Here is a 26,062-nt window from a genome sequence, read left to right as displayed (position 1 = left end):
CTACTCCTGGGCCACACACAGCCCCTAGCTATCCCTCTTCCTGCACCCTGAGCTACCCCCCCTGCCCACACACAGCCCCTAACTACCTCTCTCCTTGCACCCAGAACTACCCCCTCTCTGCATTGTTATGTTTCCTTCTAAAAAGTAGATCATAACTTTTAAGTGTGCTTTTCAATTTGATTCCAGCTATTACATTACTTGGATTAAACTGAATTATATCTGTAATTCTATCCATCCTTTTTCATTTAAAAAAAATCTTCTTATTCTGTGTACATCAAAATCTGAACTGTTTAGTAACATTTTCTTTTTGTGACAGTTTGGTACATTAACAGAGCATGAGTTTAATCATTTCACTGTGCATACAACGCTCTTCCCCCTTGTGCAAGGCAACGTGTCACAGCTCAATCTTGGCAATAAACCAATGTGTCAATGGGAATTTTCCCCCCCTCCATCTGTTTGATTCTCACATACTGTATTCCTTTGGCTATTTGGACAAAGCAGCATGTAGGCTGTTGAGAAGAAAATCTGCTGACTAGTACATTTTAGGGTCATTACATCAACACTCTGCAATCAAAACAGTCTGGTAACATCTCATCCTCCGCTTAGAAACAGGCAAAAAGCTCCTTGTGAGGAAACTGTCATCAGAAATATGTTTCAGAGTAACAGCCGTGTTAGTCTGTATCCGCAAAAAGAAGAACAGGAGTACTTGTGGCACCTTAGAGACTAACAAATTTATTAGAGCATAAGCTTTCGTGGACTACAGCCCACTTCTTCGGATGCATATAGAATGGAACATATAATGAGGAGATATATATACACACATACAGAGAGCATGAACAGGTGGGAGTTGTCTTACCAACTCTGAGAGGCCAATTAATTAAGAGAAAAAAAACTTTTGAAGTGATAATCAAGCTAGCCGAGTACAGACAGTGTGATAAGAAGTGTGAGAGTACTTACAAGGGGAGATAGTCAACGTTTGTAATGGCTCAGCCATTCCCAGTCCTTATTCAAACCGGAGTTGATTGTGTCTAGTTTGCATATCAATTCTAGCTCACCAGTCTCTCATTGGAGTCTGTTTTTGAAGTTTTTCTGTTGTAATATAGCCACCCGCAGGTCTGTCACTGAATGACCAGACAGGTTAAAGTGTCAGAAATATGGTTTTACAAAGAGCAAATTACCACTCTCTGATCACTGACAAATCCAACCCCACCCCACCCCACCACAGGCCTTTAATTTCCATTGGACGTTTATGAACTTGACATCCGTATATAACTAACACCCACACCGCCTTCTACAGTAACAGGCAGCCCTGGTAAAACACTACTGTATATAGGAATGACCTCTGTAGAAAGGAAGGTTATTGTAGTCTACAGTAATGGCCCTGGTCTAAATACAACATATTTGCCAACATTCAAAAGCTGTCAGTTGGGGGCATCTACAGAGAAAAACAGGGAAAGACCTTTTAGGGTTACAACGGGAAATTTTTGCAAGGATAAAGTCGGGGAAAAAAAATAAACAGCTCTGTGAAAAAGTAAAATAAAACAGGGATAACTGGCATGTATGCAACAGGACAAGAGTAGCTCTTCCTTAAAAGTACTGCAACTATGGTACATAAATAGTCCCCAGACAGGTAGTAATACTGTGCTAAGCTGTAATATTCTGGATACCACTGTGTGACTACGCTAGTATGCTAAATAAGGGGAATCAATTATTACTAAAAAATGCGTGTTAAAATACAAACGTGTCCGTATGTAATGTGCCATACTGAGCGCTAGAGCGGGCACACAGACTGAGCAGGGTTTGCAGGCCGAGCCGTTTGCCAGCCCTCCCCAGCGAAGCAGCCTCCTGACCCCCTCCCACCATGCACGGAGAAGATATGCTGCTAACCGGGGAGCCCGGCAAAACCAAGGTGGAGAAGCAGGCTCCAGAGTAGAGCCTGGCGTACCCTGTGCAGAGAGACACACGGTGCAATGCCTGGCCTACCTTGTGCAGACACACACGGCTCCCGGAGCAGCAGGCAAGGAAGCAAGGCTCTTCTCCCCGCTGCAGCTGCACACAAACTCCGACCAGCGCTTCCCTCCGAGGGTCACGCGCCAGCTGCTTCCCCGGGGAGCGCACGCGGACAGCTCGCGTCTCGTCTCGTCTCGGAATCAGCCTCTCTCGCTCTCCTTCCCAGTCCCCGCGGGAGCTGGCCGGCTGCACCCTCCCTCCGCAGGCTGGCGGAGGGCGGTACTGCAGCAGGCAGGCATGGGGTGCCTCATGCACAGGGGCTCTCTGCACGGGGAGGAGAAGCTACAGCCTGCGCGGAGTGTGAGCTCAGTCCCCATACATGGTGTAAAGCTGCCCCAGAGCCTTACAACGCCCCCCCACCCCGCCTAATGCCCTCCGCTTGTTGCCGGTTGCATCAGCCCAGCCTCAGCACATGCTCCTTACGATTTGGGGGGGCTCCTGAGTGTTGAAAGGAGAGTGTGGCTCCCAGGAAACATTGTCCCTCCCATCTGGTCTCGTGCTTGGAGGGACATGACAGACACTGCCTTGGGACCCCCAAACTCACAGCATCGCCTCCTCCATTCCAGCCAGCAGAATAGTGGGGGGACAGGTCATCAGCCGCTGAAGCGACTGCAGGACCCCCAAGAGTCTTTTCCTTCTCATTTTTTAGTTTTCTTCCCTGTGGATAGTGCAAGTGAAAGATACCAGACAGTTACTGGAGACCTACTCACAAGGACCAGGGTTCAAAGCACACATTCAGAGCCAGATTAAACTTTTGTAGGCCTGGCACCAATCTTATTTGTGGGCTCCCCTGGAGGCAATGGAGCATGGTGTGTGGGGGTCAGTCCCCAGAGTGAGGGGCCAGGCAGGGGCAATGAGGCATGGCAGGGGCAGCCCAGTGGAAGGGCACTATTTACAAACCGGCAGTTGCCAGACACACAGTGGCCCGCCCAGCCCTGTGCTGCCAACATGCCCCTTCCCCTCGGGGGGTGGGACCATGTTGTGCCACACAGCCCCCCCACCCAACATCCTCCTGACTCCCTATCCCCAGCACCCCCCGAACCCCCTCCACACAAATGCATAGCGCCCTGCCCAGCACCCCCCTGCCCACAGCCCCATCACAACTGCCCAGCACCCCCCACAGAACCCCCACTCCCTAGTGCCCCAACATACACATCTTCCCTGCCCCCTCACAGCCCAGCACCCCCCTACCCCCCGCACAAGAAACTCACTCCCCCATGCCCTGCCTCCCGACCGCACTCTCTGGCCCTGCTGGAAGGCAACTGAGTCTGCCAGGCTGAGCTGGCAGCACAACCAGAGCTAGTCCTGGAGCAGGGAATCACTCCGGTCCCTAGGGAGTGGTGTGATCAGCCAGGTCAGGGCCGGCTCCCTCAAGATGTACTTCCCCTGGAGGGGCCCAGCCAAGCTCCCCGCACTCTCCCCTTCCTCCACCGACCCTGGCTGAGACTGGCCAGGCCTCTGCACCAGTCCCAGGCGGCTCAGCTCTGGAGAGAGAGGTGGGGTCCCACAGGTGGTGGGAAGCAGAAACTGCCCAGAGCCGGAGGTGCACTGGGGTCCAGCCAGGGGGCAGAGAGGAGCAGGGGGGTGGGGACAAGGAGGCAGCAGCTGGGCAGGCCAATAGGAGCAAGTGGTGGGTGGGGGGAGCCAGCGGGGTCTAGGGGCTCAGTGCAAGCAGAGCAGGCTGGGGCCCCTTCTGAGCATGGGCCCGGCTTCATGGAGCCACTGGAGCCATTGTAAACCTGGGACTGTACACACTGTGTCCCACCCCTGTTCTGAAACACCCAAGATAAATGGGTTAGAATGATCGGTTAGATGCCCACTGTTTATCTTATTATCTGACTGCCCTAGGGTTTACACTCTTTACATTATTAACAATAATGGAGCTACACACACAAATTTAAACCATAGGATATTCACATATGTCCTTAGGTGTATGTTACTGCCATGGAGGTAAATGAAAGTTCTGTTTGTGAAAAGGCTGCCAGATCAAACAGGTAATATATGAGTACATATTTTCTAGCCTGTAGTTTGACTTTGCATAATGGTTCACTTGGTGAGTCTGCAAGATATTACTGCCCAGATGCAAAAACAATGTACAAACAGTACATGCTGTTTGAAAGCAACATTTTGCCATAAATGTTCTTGAAGAGCATTGTAAACAGTATAGAAGGGGGGAAGGGAAAAAAATCCAAAACATCTACTTTCATGTTAGTCACCAGTCACAATAGCAACTAAAAAACAGGTAGGAATACACTGTAATTGTAACAGTAATGAAAAGGAAGGTCATGTGCTTACATAAGGATGTTTCTAATGTGGCAGTTTCAAAAAGCTTCACTTTTTGCTTTGACTAAACCCAACAGAAAAGTATAAGTTACTCTTGACAATTAATTGAGAGACACAAAGTAAATCCTTGTATGCAATATGAAAATAACAATATTTTATATTCCTGGAATACTGCAGATGAATTCTTACCTGAATTGGAGACAGTGAAATAATGTATTAATTCTCTTTGCCCACTTTACTTCCAAGAACACACGGGAGAAAAAACAAACTGATACAAAAGTCAGTGAAATGCAATACAGTCTACAGAGACCAGTGTCCAGAAAATACTTTCCTTTGTATTTCAAATTCAACAGCTCTTCAATGTAATGATGGACATGAATAATAATATTGGTATATTTTAACATAGCACTCTTCCAAATATTGCAATCCAATTTGCTGGACACAGAAGATAATTTCCCCTAGTGGAATGTTCCTGTAGCTTCCTATTCTAAATAGCATCCAGAGGGTATAGTAGTGTAATGCAGTAAATTACTAATGAATTACAGCAGATATCAGGGCAGTAGATCTGCTCTTTTGTGTGTGAATTTCTGTGAGCCAATTTCACCTGATTCAATTAAGATTTTATCACTGTTGTGCTTGTTTCTGTCCATTAGTTACCTATATTAGTCAGTTAAGCAAGTTTAAATGCTATGAAACAGTTTGATTTGTTTTTCTTATACACCCAGGGCAAGGTATTATTGCTTCTTTTCAGAAGTTACAAATATTATATGCTACTTTAACCACATACATTCCACACATTTGTATGAAAAGGATGTGTGGAAAAAGGACCAGGATTGATAACTAATTATCTGTGCACAAAAAGTTATAATTTTGCTGCCTATGTGTGGAATTCTAATCCCCCTGTACAAAGACTAGAGTGGGAATGATTAGGCCAGTACCTATGTTAAGCCTCTGAATGTGCCTACAGAGAAAAACCAGTGTTCCCAGAATCCTGAGATGACTCCAGTCCAAATTGTATGCTTATGTGGTTAATAAAATTACCGAGCCTTCTCTGTAACCAACACAATTTCTGAATGCAGCAACCATCATAATCTCTCTTTTTTTCTAACTATTTATAACATGCCCTTTACCACCGGTTTCTCAGCACCAGACTACAAAGTTACTAATTGAACTAATTTTTGCCTGTAAAAATTACTTTGCTCTCCCTAGCTTTAGTTCAACCTCTAAAATTTAATAAAAGTGTGTGCTTTTTAATTTAATCTATCCAAGAGAAATGATATAGGGTTATGCACTCTAAATAAAGTTGCAAAACAGTCTCCCTTATAACACCCAGTACATGCTCACTCACAACTTTCTAAAACATTCGCTTGCTGGGCTGAAATTTTCCATGTTTGGTTACTGTCCAAAGCTGAATTGTGTGGAATGTTTGAGCAAAATCGTATTTATGAGTTATGGGCCAATGACAAAAAATGCAATCTTCTCCCTGTAAACAAATTCTGGCTTCATTATATTCAGTAGGCATCTGTTAAGGGTCAGATTCTGCAACTCTTACTCATGATACATAATGCTTATTAAAATTACTCATATGAGTAAATGCTCAGCATGAGTAAAAGTTACAGAATCAGTCCTGACTGCCTTTTGTGATGTCATGTGCAGATTGGGAGAACTGCACAATATATCTGTTCTTCTCTGACAGGCCCAGCAGCTGAGTTGAGAGAAACAGCACTTGCTGTTCTAATGCTACTGCTGAGACTAATATTTCATTGCAATATGCAGAGCAGAATCCTCCCCCCAAAAACAAATTAACTAATTAAAAAAAAAAACGACCTTAACTGGGAGACAGGGGGAAAAAATGTGTGTGTATGTGTGTCTTGGGGGAAATGGGTTCTCTGATTTCAGGATCCCTGCAATTTTGGCTGCAGAGTATGTCTTTTCATATAAAAAACCCCAAAGCAGCAGCAGCTACATTGTGCCATTAATTGATGCACCCCTCCTACAGCCTCTGGCAATCTCATTTCCTGCAGAGTATAACCTTTCATTAAAGCAGAAAAATGTCCAATGCTTCTTGTTTGTGAAGAAAACCTTCTGAAGCCCCCCTCACGCTATGCTGCATCTGTGATTTTGTAACAATGTGGAGACTCAGACACCTTAATCACTTACTAGTCAGGCCCTCTGCCATTATAACCATTGTTTGCATAGCCACAGCACAGCTCCTACTCTGTTGCAGAAGCATAGCTGTACATATGGCTTCTGGGAAAACCTGAAGAACAATCCCATAGTGCTGGGGAATGAAAGACTAGAGGACATACAGAGAGCAGCACCAGCAGCTTTGTGTAGCAATGCACTCTGGGATGTCCTACTGCAGAATGCTCAGAGGAAGGAGGACTTGTCAAATTGATTATACAGTCACAGTTGTAGGAAAAATATCTTGTCCTCATTGCAATAAAAATAATGGGCTATGGTTACATGATGCCAGCCTAGACCATTGGCAAGGATGAAACAATTAATAACATAACTGAATGTTGGACACAGCCATGTTTAGAGACAACCATGCTAGTAACTGGTTACGAATTCCTTTAAATATATAGTGTGGCTATAACCTGAATGTGACCAATGCAGGATATATTCCTGAGACTGCAATCTGAAATAATAGCTCCACGAGAGATATGAACTAGGCCAGAGTTTCCTCAATCTTTTCTGTTTATTCAAGCAGTTTCCTCAATCTTTTCTGCTTAACTGCTTATTCAAAGTAAACTGTTGTGATCTCTTTACAGTCATTATACAAGTAATAGTAGAAATGTATGCTACAACTACTATATTTAACTTCACAAACAGTGAATGTTTTGGCCTCCCGAAAGTAATGGTGGACATTTTATATTTTTTGTTTTAGAATTGTAATAAAATTGCCAGTGCCTCACAATCCCCATTATAGTATTTCATGACTCCTGAAAGGGATGGGGAAGTTGTAACCCTCAGTTGATAAATACTGTCCTGATATGACCGGTTTCTCTCCAACGCTCTCCAGAATAGAGCGGCAGCTTAGCCTTCCTTCTGCACAAAGAGGAGAACATCTCTTCACGGATGGATGCATGAATCTAGGGGGACAATCCAACCTAATTGTAGCAGCAAAATACAAAATTCACCCTTCCTTCTACCCCATTCTCCTTAATGAGGTGTGACTTCTGAATACTAATTAGGACACTTTAAATTCTAATTTTACTAAGCATTGATATTTTATTTTTAAAGGATCAGAGGGGTAGCCATGTTAGTCTTGCATCTGATGAAGTGGGCATTCACCCACGAAAGCTTATGCTTCAATACTTCTGTTAGTCTTAAAGGTGCCACAGGACCCTCTGTTGCTTTTTATTTTTAAAGGATATCACTCAAATTTGTTTAGTGAAAGTCTGAGCAATTAAAATACTCAAAAGTAAAAAATGCAAAAATTAAGTATCTTTAACTTAGCCCTGTTGCACACATATGCAGTATTTTTATTCTTGGTTTTCAGTTTAAATGTCTTAATATGTTATTAGAAAACAATTTTTTCTACTACAACATATGGGCTTTGCATTTAATTTATTTGATTCTTTCTTGAGAACATTCAAAATTAATTTCTAGTGGCAGCCTAGCAAATTAATATCCTGAAAGTCTAACATATTACTCCTTGATCTAATATGTTTAGCAATGTAAGCACAACTTGCTATTTTCCAGTGACTGTGAAAGCTGTAGAAATCCAGTGTGTTACGAGTGAAATTAGATTTTGTTGAGAAACTGGTTTCTAAGAGGGCAGCATTTTTTACTCATTAAAAAGGAAAATACCTTACAATCAGTATCAAACTTGTAGAGCAATTTTAAACTACATTATTTTAAAATCCCAGGCACAAAATTGCCATCAAATTCTTTAGTTTCCTAAACATCCTGTCCTTAAGGATGTATCCATCAATTTTCTAAGTTAAACACGCTGGTCCATAAATTTCACTTGATTCATAGGGTAAGCATAATGAACATGCATATAACTTCACTTGATATTAATTTTTCTCTCTCTCACTCTCTTTCACACCACATCCATTTAATGTAGTGGAATTCAGACACTGAGAATACAGACAGATGGTAGAAGGATACAGAGAGCTGGTATAATCTATATCCATTTAGTGTTCTAAAACTATAGCATTTAGTTACTGAGTTAATTGTTTACCCCCCCCCCCAACCACAAAATAATAGTTGTATCAATTCCTGCTGGCATCACAGCAGCCACAAAGGTACAACTGCCCATGTTATGTCCCCTGATAAGGAAACTGAAACTTCCATCCACAAACCAAATTCAGCTTTGGTTCTATTTGCTAAAACTCTTTCTGAAGTCAATGGGAGATGCATCTGCTTACACAGTGGCTAAATTGGCTCCCCAGGTGAAGACAATAACTGGCAAGGTGCCACGAAATGTCAGATCTTGTTCTGTATAAAACACAGCAGTTAATGCTGCCATTTTAAGTGGTTTCAATCTGAATGGTTGCTCCAAAGCTTCAGCTGGAACTTCTTGATTCCACATCTTAAAAACAGACAAACAAACAAACCAAAAAAAAAAAAAAAAAACCCAGCCAAAACCACCAGTTTTCACCCAAATTCAGGGGTAACACTGTGAAACTGTGAATTTGCCATGACTTTGATGTAAAGCTATCAACTCTAGACCACACAAAAGGTAGTGGGCTTTGGCAAATCTTTTGATGAGCCTTGTGTGAGTTTCAAGTGTGTAAAGAGGTATGGAAGCTGATGAATTTTACCTGGTCATGAGTTTAGTTGTGAATTTGCCCAGCTGTAGCCAGGATATTTACTATGCTATAGTGCATCTTATACAATTTCAGATGTGGCATAATTCTCCAGAGAAAAGCCAAAAGGATAAACACTACACAGAAATGAAAAGAATGGTAGAAATTTACATCTGAGGAGGAGCAAAGGGTAACAAGTGTTGTAACTGCACATTATATATAAAGCATGTGTAAAAGTGTGTCTCAAAGTAACGAGTGGCCATGAGAATATGCATCTGAGAGACTGAAAATACAAGTTTTAAGTACGTACATACATATTTTTAAAAGGCTTCTATTTTGTTGAGAGGGAACGAGATGGATTTTAAAGCTATGAGGGGGAGAGAAAAAGAACAGCATTTCTGAGCTTCCAGCATACAATAGCCTGATATTTTGCTTCAGTTACTCCTGGGGGCATTCTGTGCCAAAAAATTAAAAATTCTGCAAATTTTATTTGTCATAATAACACTACATAATTATGCCAGTTTCAATTTGGTAATTTATTTCAAAATACCTGTCAGCAAATATGTCTGCAACAATGCAGACATACCCCAAAATTCACCTGGGAGTAGAGAAAGAAACACATATTGGAACCCAGTTCCTGTTTCTCTGTCCCCTCTACCCTGAGCCAAGCTGGGGGGCCAGATACCCACAACCCTTCCACCCCAGAGCCCACATGCAGGGCCTCCCCAGCCAATACACCTGAATCCCCTCCTCTCCAGAGCCCAATTGCAGGGGCCCCCAGGTGTGTGGGAGGGGCTCAGGGCTGGGGCAGAGGGTTGGGGGGTGGGGGTGAGGGCTGCAAGGTGGGGCCAGGAATGAGAAGTTCAGGGTGTGGGAGGGGGCTCTGGACTGGGGCAGGGAGTTGGGGTGCGGGAGAGGGTCAGGGCTCTGGGCTGGGGGTGCAGGCTCTGGGATGGGGCTGGGGATGAGGGGTTTGGGATGCAGGAAGGGGTTCCAGGTTTGGGGGGGCTCAGGGCTGGGGCAAGGGGTTGGGGCACAGACTTACCTCTGGCAGCTCCCGGTTAGCGTCACAGCTGGGGTACAGAGGCAGGCTCCCCATGCTGCGCCCCAGAAGCAGCCAGCAGCAGGTCTGGCTCCTCCTAGGTGGAGGCGTGCAAGTGGTGTCAAGCGACTCTCCCCCGCAGGCACCACCCTCCCAGTTTCCACTGGCCAGTTCCCAACAAATGTGAGTGCAGAGCCGGTGCTCTGGGCAGGGGCAGCACGCGGAGCCCCATGGCCCCCTGCCTAGAAGCCGGACCCGCTGCTGCCTGCTTTCGGGGCGCAGCACAGTGTCGGAAAAGGTAGGCACTAGCTGGGCAGCACCGCCATCGGGACTTTTAACATCCCAGTCAGCAGTGCTGACCAGAGCAAGGTGACCTAGCGCCTGACATGCCGCAACCCAGTCCAGTGGCCCCTACTAGCGGCTAGCAGCACTGCAGCCCATTTCCATAGGGGAAAGCAAATTCTGTGAGCATAACGTTAATTTCTGCAAAATTCTGCATTGGGCAGTGGCGCAGAATTTCCCCAGGAATATTCAGTTCAGCAAAGAAGTGGGGAGAGAGAGAAAGCCCTCCTTGAAGGGAACAAGCATGTATAGGGGCAATCACTAACAAGGCTATATTTAAGGATGAGAAACTATTTTCCTTATAAACAACCAGTTTTTGTTGGTTTATAGCAGAGGTAGGTAACCTATGGCACATGTGCCGAAGGCAGCACACGAGCTGATTTTCAGTGGCACTCACACTGCCTGGGTCCTGGCCACCGGTCCGGGGGGCTCTGCATTTTAATTTAATTTTAAATGAAGCTTCTTAAACATTTAAAAAGCCTTATTTACTTTACATACAACAATAGTCTAGTTATATATTATAGACTCATAGAAAGAGACCTTCTAAAAATGTTAAAATGGATTACTGGCACGCAAAACCTTAAATTAGAGTGAATAAATGAAGACTCGGCACATGACTTCTGAAAGGTTGCCGACCCCTGGTTTATAGCCTGTCTGATTAATCACTGCTGGCTGAGAATTATCTAAGAGGAAACACCTTTTTATTGTATATTAAACAAAATCCTTCAATTATTTTTGAGTTAAAAGAGGCAAATGGTAGAAGTCAGAACACATCAGATTTTTTTTGGTTCTGGTAAGAAGCGAAGTTTTTGTTAATTTGGAACAAAATACAGCATCTGCTTAGCTCATGAGGTGGGCTATAGAGAAATAGAAAAAGCAACTCAAAGCACAAGTAGCCGAAAGATAGCTCTGGGGTGGCTGCAGTAGTCATAATTATCAACAAAGAAGAAAAGGATCATAGGCTGCAGACATCATCATCCTTATTTCGGGGAAAGCATCTTTGCCCGAAAACGAATTAAATATCCTTTGCCTGGGGTGGGCGGGGACTGGCTGCTAATTTGCTCTGACATCTTCAAAAAGGCCCCAGGGGACTTCAGCCAGGCTTAGGGTGACCACACAGCAAGTGTGAAAAATCGGGACGGGGGTGGGGGAGTAATAGGAGCCTATATAAGACAAAGCCCCAAATATCGGGACTGTCTCTATAAAATCGGGACATCTGGTCACCCTAGCCAGGCTGGACCCTTTAATTCATCCCGCAGCAGCAGGGCAGGGCGGTTACAGGTGCCAGCGTATCTGTGGGTTTTGCTGGCGCTGGGGAGGAGCTGAGTCCCTCAGGGACGGGAGAGGCACCGGGTGGAGGCTGGAGCGACAGATAAGAACTGGGCTGACTGGTTGCAGAGCGAAGCCTGGGAACGGCACGTACCGGGGCAGGGGCACGTGCCACGCAGCAGGATGATGATGGCTTCAGCCAGGTGCAGCCGGCAGGGAAGCGACGCCGCAGCAGCGCCACCTGCTGCCCCTGCGGGTTAATGCTGCACTGGGAAGCGACGCCGCAGCAGCGCCACCTGCTGCCCCTGCGGGTTAATGCTGCGCTGGGAAGCGACGCCGCAGCAGCGCCACCTGCTGCCCCTGCGGGTTAATGCTGCGCTGGGAAGCGACGCCGCAGCAGCGCCACCTGCTGCCCCTGCGGGTTAATGCTGCGCTGCCGTACTCGGCGCCCTGATGGCGCCAGGCGCTGCAGCAGCTCCGCCGCCCGGGTGCCCCAGAGGGGCCCGAGGGGCTATTCCGTGCTGTGCACGCTCCTGCGGTGTGTGAGCCCCTCCCCGCCCCCACACGCCTTCCTAACCAGCCAGCCCGCTCCCCGGGAGCTCCCCGTCGCTGTACATACCCGCTGCACTTGGTCCCTCCGGCTCCTCTCTGGGGGAGCAAACACCGCCGGGCGCCTGGCTAAGCAGCTGGTGGCTTAAACTCAGTGGCAAAAATGAAGGAAGTTGTCCAGAAAAAGCAGCGAGTCAGCGCTTGTCCTCTTTATATAGCCCTCAAGGTCACCCTAGTAATCAGGTGGTAGCGTGGCCGAGTGGTCTAAGGCGCTGGATTTAGGCTCCAGTCATTTCGATGGCGTGGGTTCGAATCCCACCGCTGCCAAGAAAACTTTTATTTGCAGATTTGGCCAGTTGATCGTTTCCTATCAGTATTTTAAATGTGCTTCTAATGAAAGAAGTTTTATGCCTGACGCGGCATCATGCATAGTGGTGTGCCCGAGGGCAATTTAGAAGGAAGGGGGTATCATCTTATCTGCTATTTTGTGTCTGCTTTGTATTTCTTAATGTTTGTGAATTTGTCTCTTTCCCCATAGAAACCTCTTCCCCTTCAATGCATATATGGTTCTGGTGGAGAATTTTCTGATGCTCACCAAAATGGTCTGGACCTTATGGGAGCATGATTTCTCATGAGTGTTCAGCCAGTGATCATGAAAGCGGTCAAGTGGACAGATACCAGGTTCTTATGCAGAGATTTGCCCTTCTTCTGGGACAGATGAGCTGAAACTAGTGAAAGAGTTATTGGTGCAGGGACAGACAGAGGGTGAAGGTCTGTTTGAACCAACATTGATAGCCAAGCCACAGCAATGAAGATCATGGATGCCTTGTCCTGGGCTTGAGGCTGAAGTTGACTGAGATGAGCCCCCCAATCTTTGATAGAAGCAGCCACCACCAGAGTCAAGGCTGGTTATGGGGACAAAAATGGGACTCCTTTGCAGACATTTGCAGGGTCCAGCCACCAAGTCAGAGAGTGGAGCTCTCGAGCAGGTATGCAAATCCACATGGTCAGAGGGTGCCTGCAACTGGAAGGACAGTATACAGAATGAAGTCAGGCTTGCAGACAGTGAAGGTGAAGTCTGGCATGTGGGGTTACAGACATGCATGATGCCATATGGCCTAGGAGCTGAAGGCAGGCTCTCACTATTGTTACAGGACTGAATTTGAGCATGTTGGAAAGGGTAACTATAGAATGGAATTTTTCAGCTGGGAGGTAAGATGTGGCTATTGTTGCATCAAAGGTCTCCCTCTATGAACATTATGCATTGAGAAGGGAGTAAATGGGACGTTTGCAAATTTAATTGCAGGCCTAGTTCGGAAAAGACTTGTCTGAGGACTAGGACACTGTTCTAGATCTGGTTGCTGGATGCTGCTTGGACTAGCCAATTGTACACGTAGGGAAAAATTTTAATGTCCAAATGTCAGAGGGGGGCTGCCACCATCGCCATGCACTTGGAGAAAACCCTCAGGAATGAAGATAGACTGAAGGGGAGCAATGTGTATGGATAGTGATTGGCGCTCACCAGAAATCAAAGGTACTTCCTGTGGGAGGCATGTATTGCCACATGGAAGTACATGTTCTGTAGCTTGGGGGCCCTATATCAATCTCTAGTTTCCAAAGAAGGGATCGTAGACCATCCTAAACATAATTATATTGATGAATATGTTCCTCTTTCTTATATCTAAAACATAGTGGAGGCCACCAGATTTCTTTGGGACCAGGAAGTACTAGGAACAAAGCCTTTTCCCTTTGGGTTGGTAAGGAACTTCCTCTATTGCTCCCAACTCTAGAAGAGAGCATAGTTCCTGAAATGACATGGTCTTGTGAGAGGGGTCCCTGAAAAGGGACAGGGAGGGTGGGTTAGGAACTGGATAACATATAGCGCCTTTACCGTGTCACTCAAAGGAGAATAGTGCTTACTAAACTTTTTTACACATGATTGCAGCTAGTATGTTGTTAGATCATACAACAAAATGGGTGTTTCAGACACTTTGGTAATACCATGCTACCCCTCAGACCTGAGAGCAGCATTCTTTGCATGGCACGGATCCATATTGGGGGAAGTGGAGGAGACTGGGTGGGCCACTGCAAGAATGCACATCACACTTCCCCCACTCCCTTCATCCCCACAGACCTTACCTGGAAAAGGTAATATAGCCACTGACTGTGCGTGCTACTTTTAAGCCATAGCCTTCCTGAGGGTTGCAGGGACTGCGGTGGTCAGAGGGGAGTCCCAGTTAGTGAGTCTCCAATTAAGTCACATTGCCAGGAAGTCATTGGATAAGGATGAGGTCAGATGGAGGAGGCTTCCACTTAGATGTCAGTGATCATCAATGGATTCTGGCACATCCAGCACGTTTATGGTCAGCCAAACAACCCTCTGCTTTTGGGAAAGCAGCCCAAACAATCTTCCTGGTGTTCTCAATCTACCTGGCTGTGCAAGTTGATGATGAGCAATGGCTCAGTTTCCCTTATCTTGGAAGAACTTTGGAAAATGATGCTAAACTATATGTAACTTTTTGCATTTCCATCTAGTGGTATATTTTCAACTGGTTGTATTCAGATGAGAATATATAACTGAAAATATATGCATTTTAGATGCCTATTTCATTCTAACAATCTTTCAGTAAGTATGTTGTTAATTTTAGCAGCTGAAAGGACCTATATAACCAAACAACTGACACATCACCTCTCTTAATAATTAAGAGAAAAGTCAATTTAAAAGAGGTGCTGCAGAAAAAAGTCCTATTTCATGAGCTGGCTAAATGTATAAATACAAGGTGATCTCAAAATTCATACACACCAGCCAAGGACCAATAAAAATAGATGAACTATTAAGTATCATTTGAAAAAGAAAAGGAAATGTAATACCATTGTTATTATTTAAGTCAGGATTATGTCTCCATTCTGCTAGGTCCTGTATGGTCACATAGGAAGACACAAGCCTTAGTAACTCACAGAAAGTAGAACAAAGCGGGAGGAAATGACAGTGTATGGGTGTGGGCTTTTCCCAAAGTTTCCTTCTTGTTTAAATAGTTTTTATAATATACTTATTTGTCCAATAACATAACATTTGCATCACTGTCAAGAGACAAAGGATACACACAAACAGGACATCCATATTTCAGCCTTAAAAATGTCTGGCATAAATGCAGTACAGGATGATGACATTTCCTTAACTTAACAATGTTATTTCATTAATAATATTCAATATAATTAAGGTACACAGAGGTTGTACTGGTATCTGTTGGCCCATGAAATTAGGTACTTTAACTATGGACTAGAACAAAGTGCATCAACAATTGGACACTACTTCTGAAGTCCTCCTGGTATTGTGGGACATTATGAATGAATGCTAATGAAGGTCACTCACTGCATGTGAGAGAGCCTTAATACATGCTGAATTTCAAGTACACTTTTATTTCACCTCTTATGCAGTGTCACAATACAGCCAATTCACAAAAAAAAATTACATTGCATTCATCTTTTCTGTACAGCTTGTGTGCATTGTGTATTGTTTACATGAATCTGTTTTTCACTTTTGTTGTTCTGTTTTCCAGCTTCTCTGTATTCCTTGCAATAACATGCATTGGCAAGAGGTCTGGTCAGTCTTTCTCCTTATTCTAGCTGTGCTTGTCTTTGTTGATACAGTATTGCAGATTTACTCTAGTTCCTTCTCTTCCAGTTTGTCATCCACTTCAACAAGCAGTTTGGAAAGAAGCCCTTTTGGTGTGAAACAAATAGATTCAACAGCTTTGACTTCTGCATTTGTCATTGGTGATCACCTTTGGCCTTCTGACCTTACTATACTTTATTTTAACCTTTTAAGAAGGTTTACTGATGTGCCGTCTTTTTTTTAGTTTAAGCCTAAAAATAACTGCCTATTACATCGGAGCTAATATCTGGTGCAGAGTAATGCAGCCCATGTGAGCCGAGGACTATACTTTGATTACAAGCCAGGAAATGCTCAGGAAACGTAAGTTAATGTTGGTTTTCTTTGAAAAAATGCATAATTGAAAGGTCTTGCAATGTAAAAGAAAGAAACATCAAACTTAGAAAGCTGCCAATTAAGGAAAATATGACTTTAAGGAAGATGTGATGATTCTGGTTTTCTGGTCTTGTTTTAATAAAATGGTCCACAGAATCGGCAAACGTGAACTTCTTTGGATAATAACCTAGCTGGTTGCGTGCCTTGTCTATTCGGAATGTGTGAGTCACAGCAATGTTCCGCACCTACGAGGCAAAAGAACCAACAGTCAAAGAGCTGCATACATTCCAAACTGTGAACAAAACTCTGTTATGTGAATGGTAGCACAACAGAATATGAAAGAAAAGCAAATTCTCAAATTAAAAATAACTTTGGGCCAAACTGTACACTCCCATGGACATACCTCACATTCTCCTTCAAATTGTCCTCACAAATGGAGGGTCTTGGGAGTCTGTAGAGAAGGCAGAGGCTGCTATCTTCTAGCCTTTTGGACTCTACACAGGGTGCTCAGACCCTCTCCAGCAGCATCTCGCTGTGCTATTGGTCAGGCACCCTACATCCATCCATCCATCTATTGTACTTCAATGGCCCCACATTACCATAATATCTGAGTGCCCACAATCTTTAGAATATTTATCTTCACTACACCTGAGGGGAGTATAGGGAACTGAGGAAAGACTAATGACCAGATTTTTAAAGGTATTTAGGCATCTAAAGATGCAGATAGTCACCTAGTGGGATTTTCAGAAGTGCCTTGGCAACTGGATGCTTTTGAAAATCCCAGTAGATGCCTATCTGCATCTTTAGGTGCTTAAATACCTTCAAAATCTGACCCTAAATTGGCTTACCCAAAGTCACACAGGAAGTCTGTGGCAGAGCATGGAAATGAACATGTATCTCCCAAGCCCCAGCAAGTGCTCTGACCACTGAACCATCCTTCCTTGTGATAGTGTCTCTCCCATCTTTTGAAGAGGTGGAGAGGGGCAAGTGCTGAGAAATTAAAAATGTAAGCAGCATTATGGTAGGCTTGGGATGCCCTAATGGAGATCTGTTGCATCAGAAGGGAAGATTTCTGTGGCAAGTGGTTCCTCCCACTCTTGGTCCTGGCTCCAGGTCCAAACCATGCAGTCCCAACCTTGTACTTAATCCATTGAGAAGATGGATTGGAAGACAATGATGGGATGGGGGTGGTGCCTCTTGGCACCACACATCTCCCTAAGTCAGATCAGAAGATCTTCCTCTTGCAGAAATAGTGAAGATGATCTTCCCATAGCAATTTTTAGCTACTCACATGAAGTGAAATAATTACTTGTCATTTTACCAAGAGATTGTTGAGATTTGTTTCTTTTTTGTCGCAAATTATTTAGCAATGTTTAATTACTGGTACAGATTAAAACCATTGCTTCTTATTTGCTTGTGTTTTCTAAAAATAACTTAATTACATTTTCTTGGGAATTATTAAATAACAACATAAATAATACAAGTGTGTTTAAATGGACAGCAATTATTCAGGCATCATATTTCTAATAACGAATATACCATATGGCCCAAATTGTGGCTGGCATTTATTTTTTCCATGAAAACTGCAGGTTAAAGACAGAGCACAGACGGGGAGTTTTATTCTTTGACTTGTGTGAATTCTTTGTGAGCTTACTGCAACATTGTGCCCCCAGTATTAATATAACATGCTTCCTGCAAATTTTAATTAAATATTTTATAAAGATACATATTTTACCTCATTTCTGGTCAGCAAAGGTGTAAATTCAATAACTGGTTTCAACGCCAAGTGCAGATATTCCATTGTTGTGGCTGTGAAACAGAAAGTTACTATTTGAGATAACAATAGTAAACCACTAAAATATTGTAATTTTAGTATAACTGTTCATGTAGGTAATGTTAAAGAAAATTTAAATTGCTAAAGAACGGTGGACAAAATAATTGAAATCAGTAGCACTACTTGCTTCAGTAAGATGGGTTGGATTGTTGCTATTTTTGTACCATAAAGTAGGGGCCTACTTGGGATTACTTATATGAATAAAGGGTTTGTATGATTGGATGTAGGCCTGGTAGATTGATTAAATAAGTACAAGACTTTGGAAAACATAGTGATAACAAGCCATTGTAGGTTGGATTCTTTGTTTCACACCCGAGATTCTCATAGATGTCAGAGGGAGTTTGGGATGTACAAGATGCAGAATTCAGCATTGCATGGAAAACATCTAGGGCTGTCAAGCGATTCAAAACATTAATCATGATTAATTGGATGATTAAAAAAATAATTGCAATTAATCATGCTGTTAAACAATAATAGAATACCATTTATATAAATATTTTTGGATGTTTTCCACATTTTCAAATATATTGATTTAAATTACAACACAGAATACAAAGTGTACAGTGCTCACTTTATATTTATTTTTTATTATAAATATTTGCACTGTAAAAATAAAAGAAATAGTATTTTTCAATTCACTTAATACAAGTACTGTAGTGCAATCTCTTTATCATGAAAGTTGAACTTAAAAATGTAGAGTTATGTACAAAAAATAACTTCATTCAAAAATAAAACAATGTAAAACTTTAGAGCCCACAAGTCTACTCAGTCCTACTTCTTGTTCAGCCAATCGCTCCGACAAACAAGTTTGTTTACATTTGCGGGAAATAATGCTGCCCGCTTCTTGTTTACAGTGGGACCTGAAAGTGAGAACAGGCATTTGCATGGCACTGTTGTAGCTGGCATCACAAGATATTTACATGCCAGGTGTGCTAAAGATTCATATGTCCCTTCATGCTTCAACCACTATTCCAGAGGACATGCATCCATGCTGATGATGCATTCTGCTCAATAATGATCCAAAGCAGTGCAGACCAATGCATGTTCATTTTCATCATCTGAGTCAGATGTCACCAGCACAAGGTTAATTTTCTTTTTTGGTGGTTTGGGTTCTGTAGTTTCCGCATCAGAGTGTTGCTCTTTTAAGACTTCTGAAACAGGGACGGCTCCAGGGTTTTGGCTGCCCCAAGTAGCCAAACAAACAAACAAAAAAAGCCGCCATCGCAATCTGCGGCGACAGTTCGGCGGGAGGTCCTTCGCTCCGAGCAGGAGTGAGGGACCATCCGCCGAATTGCCGCCGAACAGCTGGACGTGCTGCCCCTCTCCAAAGTGGCCGCCCCAAGCATCTGCTTGGTAAGCTGGTGCCTGGAGCCGGCCCTGTTCTGAAAGCATGCTCCACACCCCGTTCCTCTCAGATTTTGGAAGGTAGTTCAGATTCTTAAATCTTGGGTTGAATACTGTAGCTATCTTTAGAAATCTCACATTGGTACCTGCTTTGCGTTTTGTCAAATCTGCAGTGAAAGTGGTCTTAAAACAAACAATATGCTGGGTCATCATCTGAGATTGCTATAACATTAAATATATGGCAGGGTGCAGGTAAAATACAGAACAGGAGACATATAATTTTCTCCAAAGGAATTCAGTCACAAATTTAATTAACACATTATTTTTGTAAATGAGCATCACCAGCATGGAAGCATGTCCTCTGGAATGGTGGCCAAAGCATGAAGGGGCATACGAATGTTTAGCATATCTGGCACGTAAATACTTGGCAATGCTGGCTACAAAAGTGCCATATGAACATCTGTTCTCACGTTCAGGTGACATTGTAAATAAGAAGCAGGTACCATTATCTCCCATAAATCTAAACAAACTTGTTTCTCTTAGTGATTGGCTGTACAAGAAGTAGGACTGAGTGTACTTATAGGGTCTAAAGTTTTACATTGTTTTGTTTTTGAGTGCAGTTATGTAACAAAAAAAATCTGCATTTGTAAGTTGCGCTTTCATGATAAAGAGATTGCACTATGGTATTTGTATGAGGTGAATTGAAAAATACAATTTATTTTATTATTTTTACAGTGCAAATATTTGTAATAAAAATAATATAAAGTGAGTGCTGTACACTTTGTATTATGTGTTGTAATTTAAATCAATCCATTTGAAAATGTAGAATAACATCCAAAATATTTAATAAATTTAAATTGGTATTCTATTGTTTAACAGTGTGATTAAAACTGCAATTAATTGCGATGAATTTTTTTAATCATGATTAATTTTTTTGAGTTAATTGCGTGAGTTGACTGTGATTAATTGACAGCCCTAAAAACATCAATTTCAGAGTATACAATGAGGCCAAAGTTTTTTACCTGTAATTTTTTACATTCATATTGTGAACTTTACCTCTATTCAGGGAGCCTGCACAAGGCTCATAGAACCCTTAATTCCCACTTAAGCCCTAGTGAGATTTTAGATGAGAGTTAAATGATGGATAAATCTTGTGTTGGCTTTCTTCATACGGATGAATTTCATCAGTACGTGTCATATAAACTAAATTGTCACAAAGCTAGTGAACAATTACTTTTGGAATTGCACAATTTAAAACTGTTCAATCTTGCATTTTACAAAAGTGTCATGGAAATAAAAACTCAGAGAAAAAGTAAAAAAGCAAAATTAACCAATGCATGGCATTCAGATAATATGGATAGGAGAGCAGGATAGACAGAAAGATAAATAAAAATATTTTACCTGCTACGTAAACAAAGCAAGTAGGAATACGTATCCATGGTGGACTGCAACCTAATTTTTCAAACTGAAAGGGATTAAAATAAATATACCAAGAAGGTGGCTTTTGCTTATTCTGGTACACATTGTCCTGACTTCAATTAGTTATTAAGCCTAACATTTGGAAAGGTGCTCTTGAACCTGAGATGAGCATGCAAACCCCCCAATGTGTACACAAAAGTTGAACTTGTATACATACAAAGGAATGGTGGACCGCATGCAATTCCCTGATATATGCATCCATATTTGCACATATAGTTTTCAAAATGTGGGCCTACAGTTTTTCTATATTCATTGTATTGTATTTGAAATAAATATATGTATTACATACTAGTGGAGTTATCCATTCAAAAAGGTTGACATTCTTGCCATCATTTATGTAGTATGCCTGACCACTCTGTTAAAGAGACAGAGAAAGGACAACTTAGTAACCTGATACTGTGCATGGAGTGACATTTTTTCATTCTCTCTTTAAATATCTGTACTGATTTTGTAAATAATATAGCAACATAAATAAAAGTGTATATATAGATCAACAGGTTACCCAAATTCTGTTTCAATTAACAACTATTCTGTATAAAGTACAACTGATTGCCACAACACTGATTGTTTTATTTTGGTTAATAACCCGCTTCACTGTAAAATTGCTTATTACAAGTTTATTGCTGGTAAAATGCTATTTTACTGTGATTCCCAAACACAGCGAAATTGATTCTAAATTGACACTTTAATAATGTGTGCCTTCTTGGAACACACAGGAAATATTAGGGTTATATTCTGTTCTTAGTTACACTGGTGAGACCCCATTGAAGGCCAAGTGACTGTACTTGTGGAAGTAAAGTTTGGCCTATTACCTTTTTCCTGTTAATAGCTTCACATATAAAACCCATAACACTAGTATATGCTTTGATAGTCTTACCAATGTACTTTTCTTTTTTAATTAATCATTTTAAACAGGGTAAAAATTTGTGCTAACAAGGAAGAAAAGATATGCAACAATTTTTTTAAAATAAATGCACTTGTATTGAGTGTACAGAGTTGGTAGTTTGCATATGCAAATATATAGGTAAAAGCCGGCAGCAACACATATAGTTATGGTTGTCTAAGACTTTCTTTCCATAATTAAATACATAGGTCCTGACTCTGCAAACTGATCTGCACGGATTGTGATATTAGCTGGGAGTGCTAGTTTCACAACAGCCATTGGCAGCTACTTGGGGAGGAAGGGACTATCTCAAACCACCTTCTCCACCCTCAATCCCACTCCTATAATGGCCTCTGTGTATAGCGAGGATTGGGGTAAAACAGCCCCAACTCCATTCTCCAATTGTGTATTACTCCTTTGCTCCTGTTGGAGAAATAATAATAAAGATAATTTGGGGAGAGAATTTTCCTGCTGGTGGACTGAGTCTTCACTATGTAGTCCACTCAATGTTCTCTAGTGCCACCAAAGTAGCTGGTACTTCATGGCAATAGATAGGGTGACCAGATGAGGGAAAGAAAATATCGGGACACATTGGGGGAGGGGGGTGCCCGCCGGCAGAGCAAAAAAAAAAAAAAAAGCTGAGTCCTGCCTCGGCTGAGCAAAAAAACAAACAAACCAAAAAACCCCCACAGTTCTGCCGGTGGATATCAGGACAAAATTCCCCTAAATATTGGGACGGTCCCAATTTTATCGGGATATCTGGTCACCCTAGCAATAGAGTAGGGCAAAGGCCATGCACAGGAGGACCATGATGTGAGCGTTAAGAGCTAGTACCATGGTTCTGTTCTGATTATAGCTATTTTCATTTTAAACATATCAAACTAGATAGGGTGTTGCAGTTTTTTTTTTTTTTTTTTTTTACTTACAGCTATATAGTTCCTCTCAGAGGTAAGAGCCACAGCAGCCAAGATATGAGCTTGTACAAGATTCTGTACGTGAACCCAGTTCATTTTGGCAGAAGGGTCCCCAAACCTGAAGCGAAACAGCCCCTTCTGAATATTAACCTGAAAAAACATACAAACAGGAAATCCTTGCAGGATGTGGCTTAATTTTGCACATAAAAAAAGTACATCAAACAGAGCCTTCTCCCACTGAAGTCAATGGGAACTTTACCACCAACTTCCATGCCTCCAGGATTGGACGCTTAATCAAAAATGAAAAAGGTTGCTATTTACTAAGGGGATGTATGACTCAAATCCTGTGCTTGAGACTTCTAGTCTAGATTGTCTTTTTGTCATTTATTAGAACAGAAATCGAATCAAATACTGTGGCCAGATTTTAAAAATAGATCTGGATAATTTAATAACATGTTAATAAACAAAGCTAAAAGTAATCAAATATCATGCTCCAGAAAGTAAGCCGATCACTTCAAACAGTCAGGAGGGAACATCCTCATCCCCACCTACAATGTTAGGCAATTTGCTAGGTGTATTATTGTGAGAAAGGGGTAACTTTCTTCAGAAGCATTAATAGCTTCTAGGAAAGTTACTGGACTAGGATTAGTAGTCTGAACAAAAATGGGAAATTATAGAATCATAGAAGTTTAAGACTGGAAGGGACCTCAAAAGGTCATTGAGTCCAGTCCCCTGTATTCAAGGCAGGACTAAGTATTATCTAGGCAATCCCTGACAGGTGTTGTCTAACCCGCTCTGAAAAATTTCCAATGACATAGATTCCGCAACCTCCTGAGGCAATTTATTCCAGTGCTTAACCGCCCAGACAGTTAGGAAGTTTTCCCTAAAGTCCAACCTAAACCTCCCTTGATGTAATTTAAGCCCATTGCTTCTTGTCCTATTCTCAGGTTAATGAGAACAATTTTTCTCCCTCATCCTTGTAACAACCTATTATGTACTTGAAAACTGTTATCATGTCCCCCTCGGCCTTCTCTTCTCCAGACTAAACAAACACAGTTTTTTCAATCGTTTCTCATAGTTCAGGTTTTCTAGACCTTTAACCATTTTTGTTGCTCTCCTCTGGACTTTTTCCAATTTGTCCACATCTTTCCTTAAATGTGGCATCTAGAACCGGACACACTACTCCAGCTGAGGGCTTATCAGAGCAGAGAAGAGCAGAAGAATTATTTCTCGTATTTATGCTTATGAAACTCTCATTTCTAGAAGATACTTCTTCTTGCTCTACTGTGTTTCTATTATTTGTCTTTTGTTAAGGAACATCACCAATTTAGGGCCAATTACTGCTCTTTGATTCTCCAGTTGAAGTTATTGGTATTGGGACATTTGTGAGTGTATTTTAGCACAGTGTTATAGGTACATAATCCTAACTCATTGTATTGCAAGAACTCATTATGATGCAAGTATTGTCTCTTGTTCTGAGGGCTGTCCCTTTTTTTAGACCCAAATGGATCTTCTTTTACACAAACCTGCTGCTATCTCACTTTAATTATTGTGAATTATTTATATTGTAAATGCTAAATCATTCAATTGAATTTACTGAGAATTATACAGGCTAAAGAAATTAACCCCACATTGTTTAAAGTGTTCTCTACTCTCTTGTCTTCTTGTGGCCTTGTGCCACATTAATGTGTGGAAAGGCCATATGTATTTCATACTGCATATATGTCTTCTATTATTTTCTATAGGTTTCAGGTGTGTGCGCGCGCTATATGTAGGAAAGGGGCCACTTGCATAGCAGCTGTTACATGAATCTATAAATGGTCTCACATCAGTGCATTATTTAAACATATGCTACTTTCTCTAGTATTCTTATATAAATTACATATGGTTTTGTTCCATGTACATCCAAAAGGAACAGCAGATTTGCTACCTGCTTTACTCTCCTAAGTGAAATACTAGAAAAGAAGTTTCTTCTGCTAAAGTTCTGTTGTTTTTTTTAAATTGGCTTCAGGCAGATCTCCTGGACAGTACAACTGAAATCACTTAAACTACAAATGGAAAACAGCTGGTGACAGGCCTGATATTTGAGGAGACATTCAGTGACACTCCCCATGCCCACATGCCCTTGACAGTTCCTTTATGCCAGTCCCCAGGCTCCTTTTAAGTCCTGGAACTGCTAGCAGCCTTCCATTGCACCCTATGATCCTTGCCCCCCTGCCACTCTGCTATACACAATGTGGCTCCCTCTGGCTTCTGGTTGTCATGGAGATATCACAGGCCCTGTTAGAGGTAGCAGTTTTGAGTTGGGAAAGGCAGAGTTAGGATGTCACAAGGGGAGGGCATTTAAAACCTGAGAGCTTTAACAGGAGGAGGAGTGGGGGAATGAGGGAGCTTGTAGGTCAATGGAAGGGGGAAAGTAAGGAGATTTGGGATTCAGCCAGGGGATGGAGAAAGGCGGTTTGAGGGTCAGTGAAGGGAGACTGAGGTGGAGCTTGGGAGCAGTGGGGAATGGAGAGGAGAGTGAGAGGGTTTAGAGCGCAGTGAAGAGTTTTAAGAAGGAAGAGTGAGAATGTCTGGGGGAGTGAGAGGTTTGATAACATTGAGAAGTGGAAGTAGGTGGGGCTTGGAAGATTGTGAGAGAAGACAGAAAGGGGATTTAGGGAATAGTGAGGGGAACAGAGGATATGCAACAGAGTGAAGGGAAGGAATATCTGAGGGAGTTGGGAATAATATTTGGGAATGAGGGGATTTTGTAGCAGTGAAGGAAAGGAGGAGTAAATATTTTTGAGTGCAAATGGAAGGGAAGTGAGGTGATTTGGGAAATAGTGAAAGGGAGACAGGATGTGCTTGTGGGTAATGCACTGGAGTGGGACTAAGGAGATCTGGGGTTTATCCCCTTTGTGTCCTAGGGCAAGTAACTTACATCTCTCTGTGCCTTAATTTCCCATATGCAAAATGCGAACAAATACTTCTTTACCTCATAGGGTTTGGTGGCAATAAATCCATAAGTATTTGGGAGGCACTCAGAAACTCTCGGGCCAAATAAGTACTAATATATGTATTAAATAGACAGCGGATTGAGGGGAAAGTGTGAGTGGGTCTTCGGAGCAGCGGATGGGAGTTTGGGGGAAGTGAGGAGGAGGTTTTGCAGAAATGAATAGGAGTTGGGAAAGTGTTTTTGGACAGTGGCAGGGAAAGGAGTGTAAGGCACGGTAAGGACAAATGAGGGGAGAGTGTGAGGAGATGTGGGAAGCAGTGAGGAGGTCTGCAGATCAGTGAAGAGGACTGATGATTGTGAGGAGAGAATTTCCAGAAATTAAAGATAGGAGAAGATTGAAAGAGAAAGAGAGATTTGGGGTACTTTG

General features: G+C 42.4%; 2 protein-coding genes and 1 non-coding gene across 3 annotated transcripts in view; 1 reads left to right on the top strand and 2 right to left on the bottom strand.

Annotated features, from left to right (window-relative positions):
* Positions 1-2,182, bottom strand: part of EEF2K (eukaryotic elongation factor 2 kinase) — a 46,105-nt gene extending 43,923 nt beyond the window's left edge. Inside the window, exon 1 of the mRNA XM_054041141.1 lies at positions 1,984-2,182. The gene's annotated coding sequence lies outside the window, so the exon portion shown is untranslated. The remainder of the gene's footprint in view (positions 1-1,983) is intronic.
* A 10,318-nt stretch (positions 2,183-12,500) lies between these two features.
* TRNAL-UAG (transfer RNA leucine (anticodon UAG)) lies at positions 12,501-12,582 on the top strand. Its single transcript has one exon. It is a non-coding gene; the product is annotated as a tRNA-Leu (tRNA).
* Positions 12,583-15,724: 3,142 nt separating this feature from the next.
* LOC128844560 (putative short-chain dehydrogenase/reductase family 42E member 2) overlaps positions 15,725-26,062 on the bottom strand; it is a 36,921-nt gene continuing 26,583 nt past the window's right edge. The window contains 5 exon segments of the mRNA XM_054042395.1: positions 15,725-16,488; positions 17,979-18,052; positions 20,823-20,886; positions 21,190-21,255; positions 22,710-22,847. Of these exon segments, the coding sequence (XP_053898370.1) occupies positions 16,237-16,488; positions 17,979-18,052; positions 20,823-20,886; positions 21,190-21,255; positions 22,710-22,847 (594 nt within the window). The 3' untranslated portion in view covers positions 15,725-16,236.

The sequence above is a fragment of the Malaclemys terrapin genome, chromosome 10 (genome assembly GCF_027887155.1).
Source record: "Malaclemys terrapin pileata isolate rMalTer1 chromosome 10, rMalTer1.hap1, whole genome shotgun sequence".
NCBI lineage: Eukaryota > Metazoa > Chordata > Testudines > Emydidae > Malaclemys > Malaclemys terrapin.
Note: the sequence above shows the minus strand (reverse complement) of the source record. Positions and strands in the feature narration are given on the sequence as shown.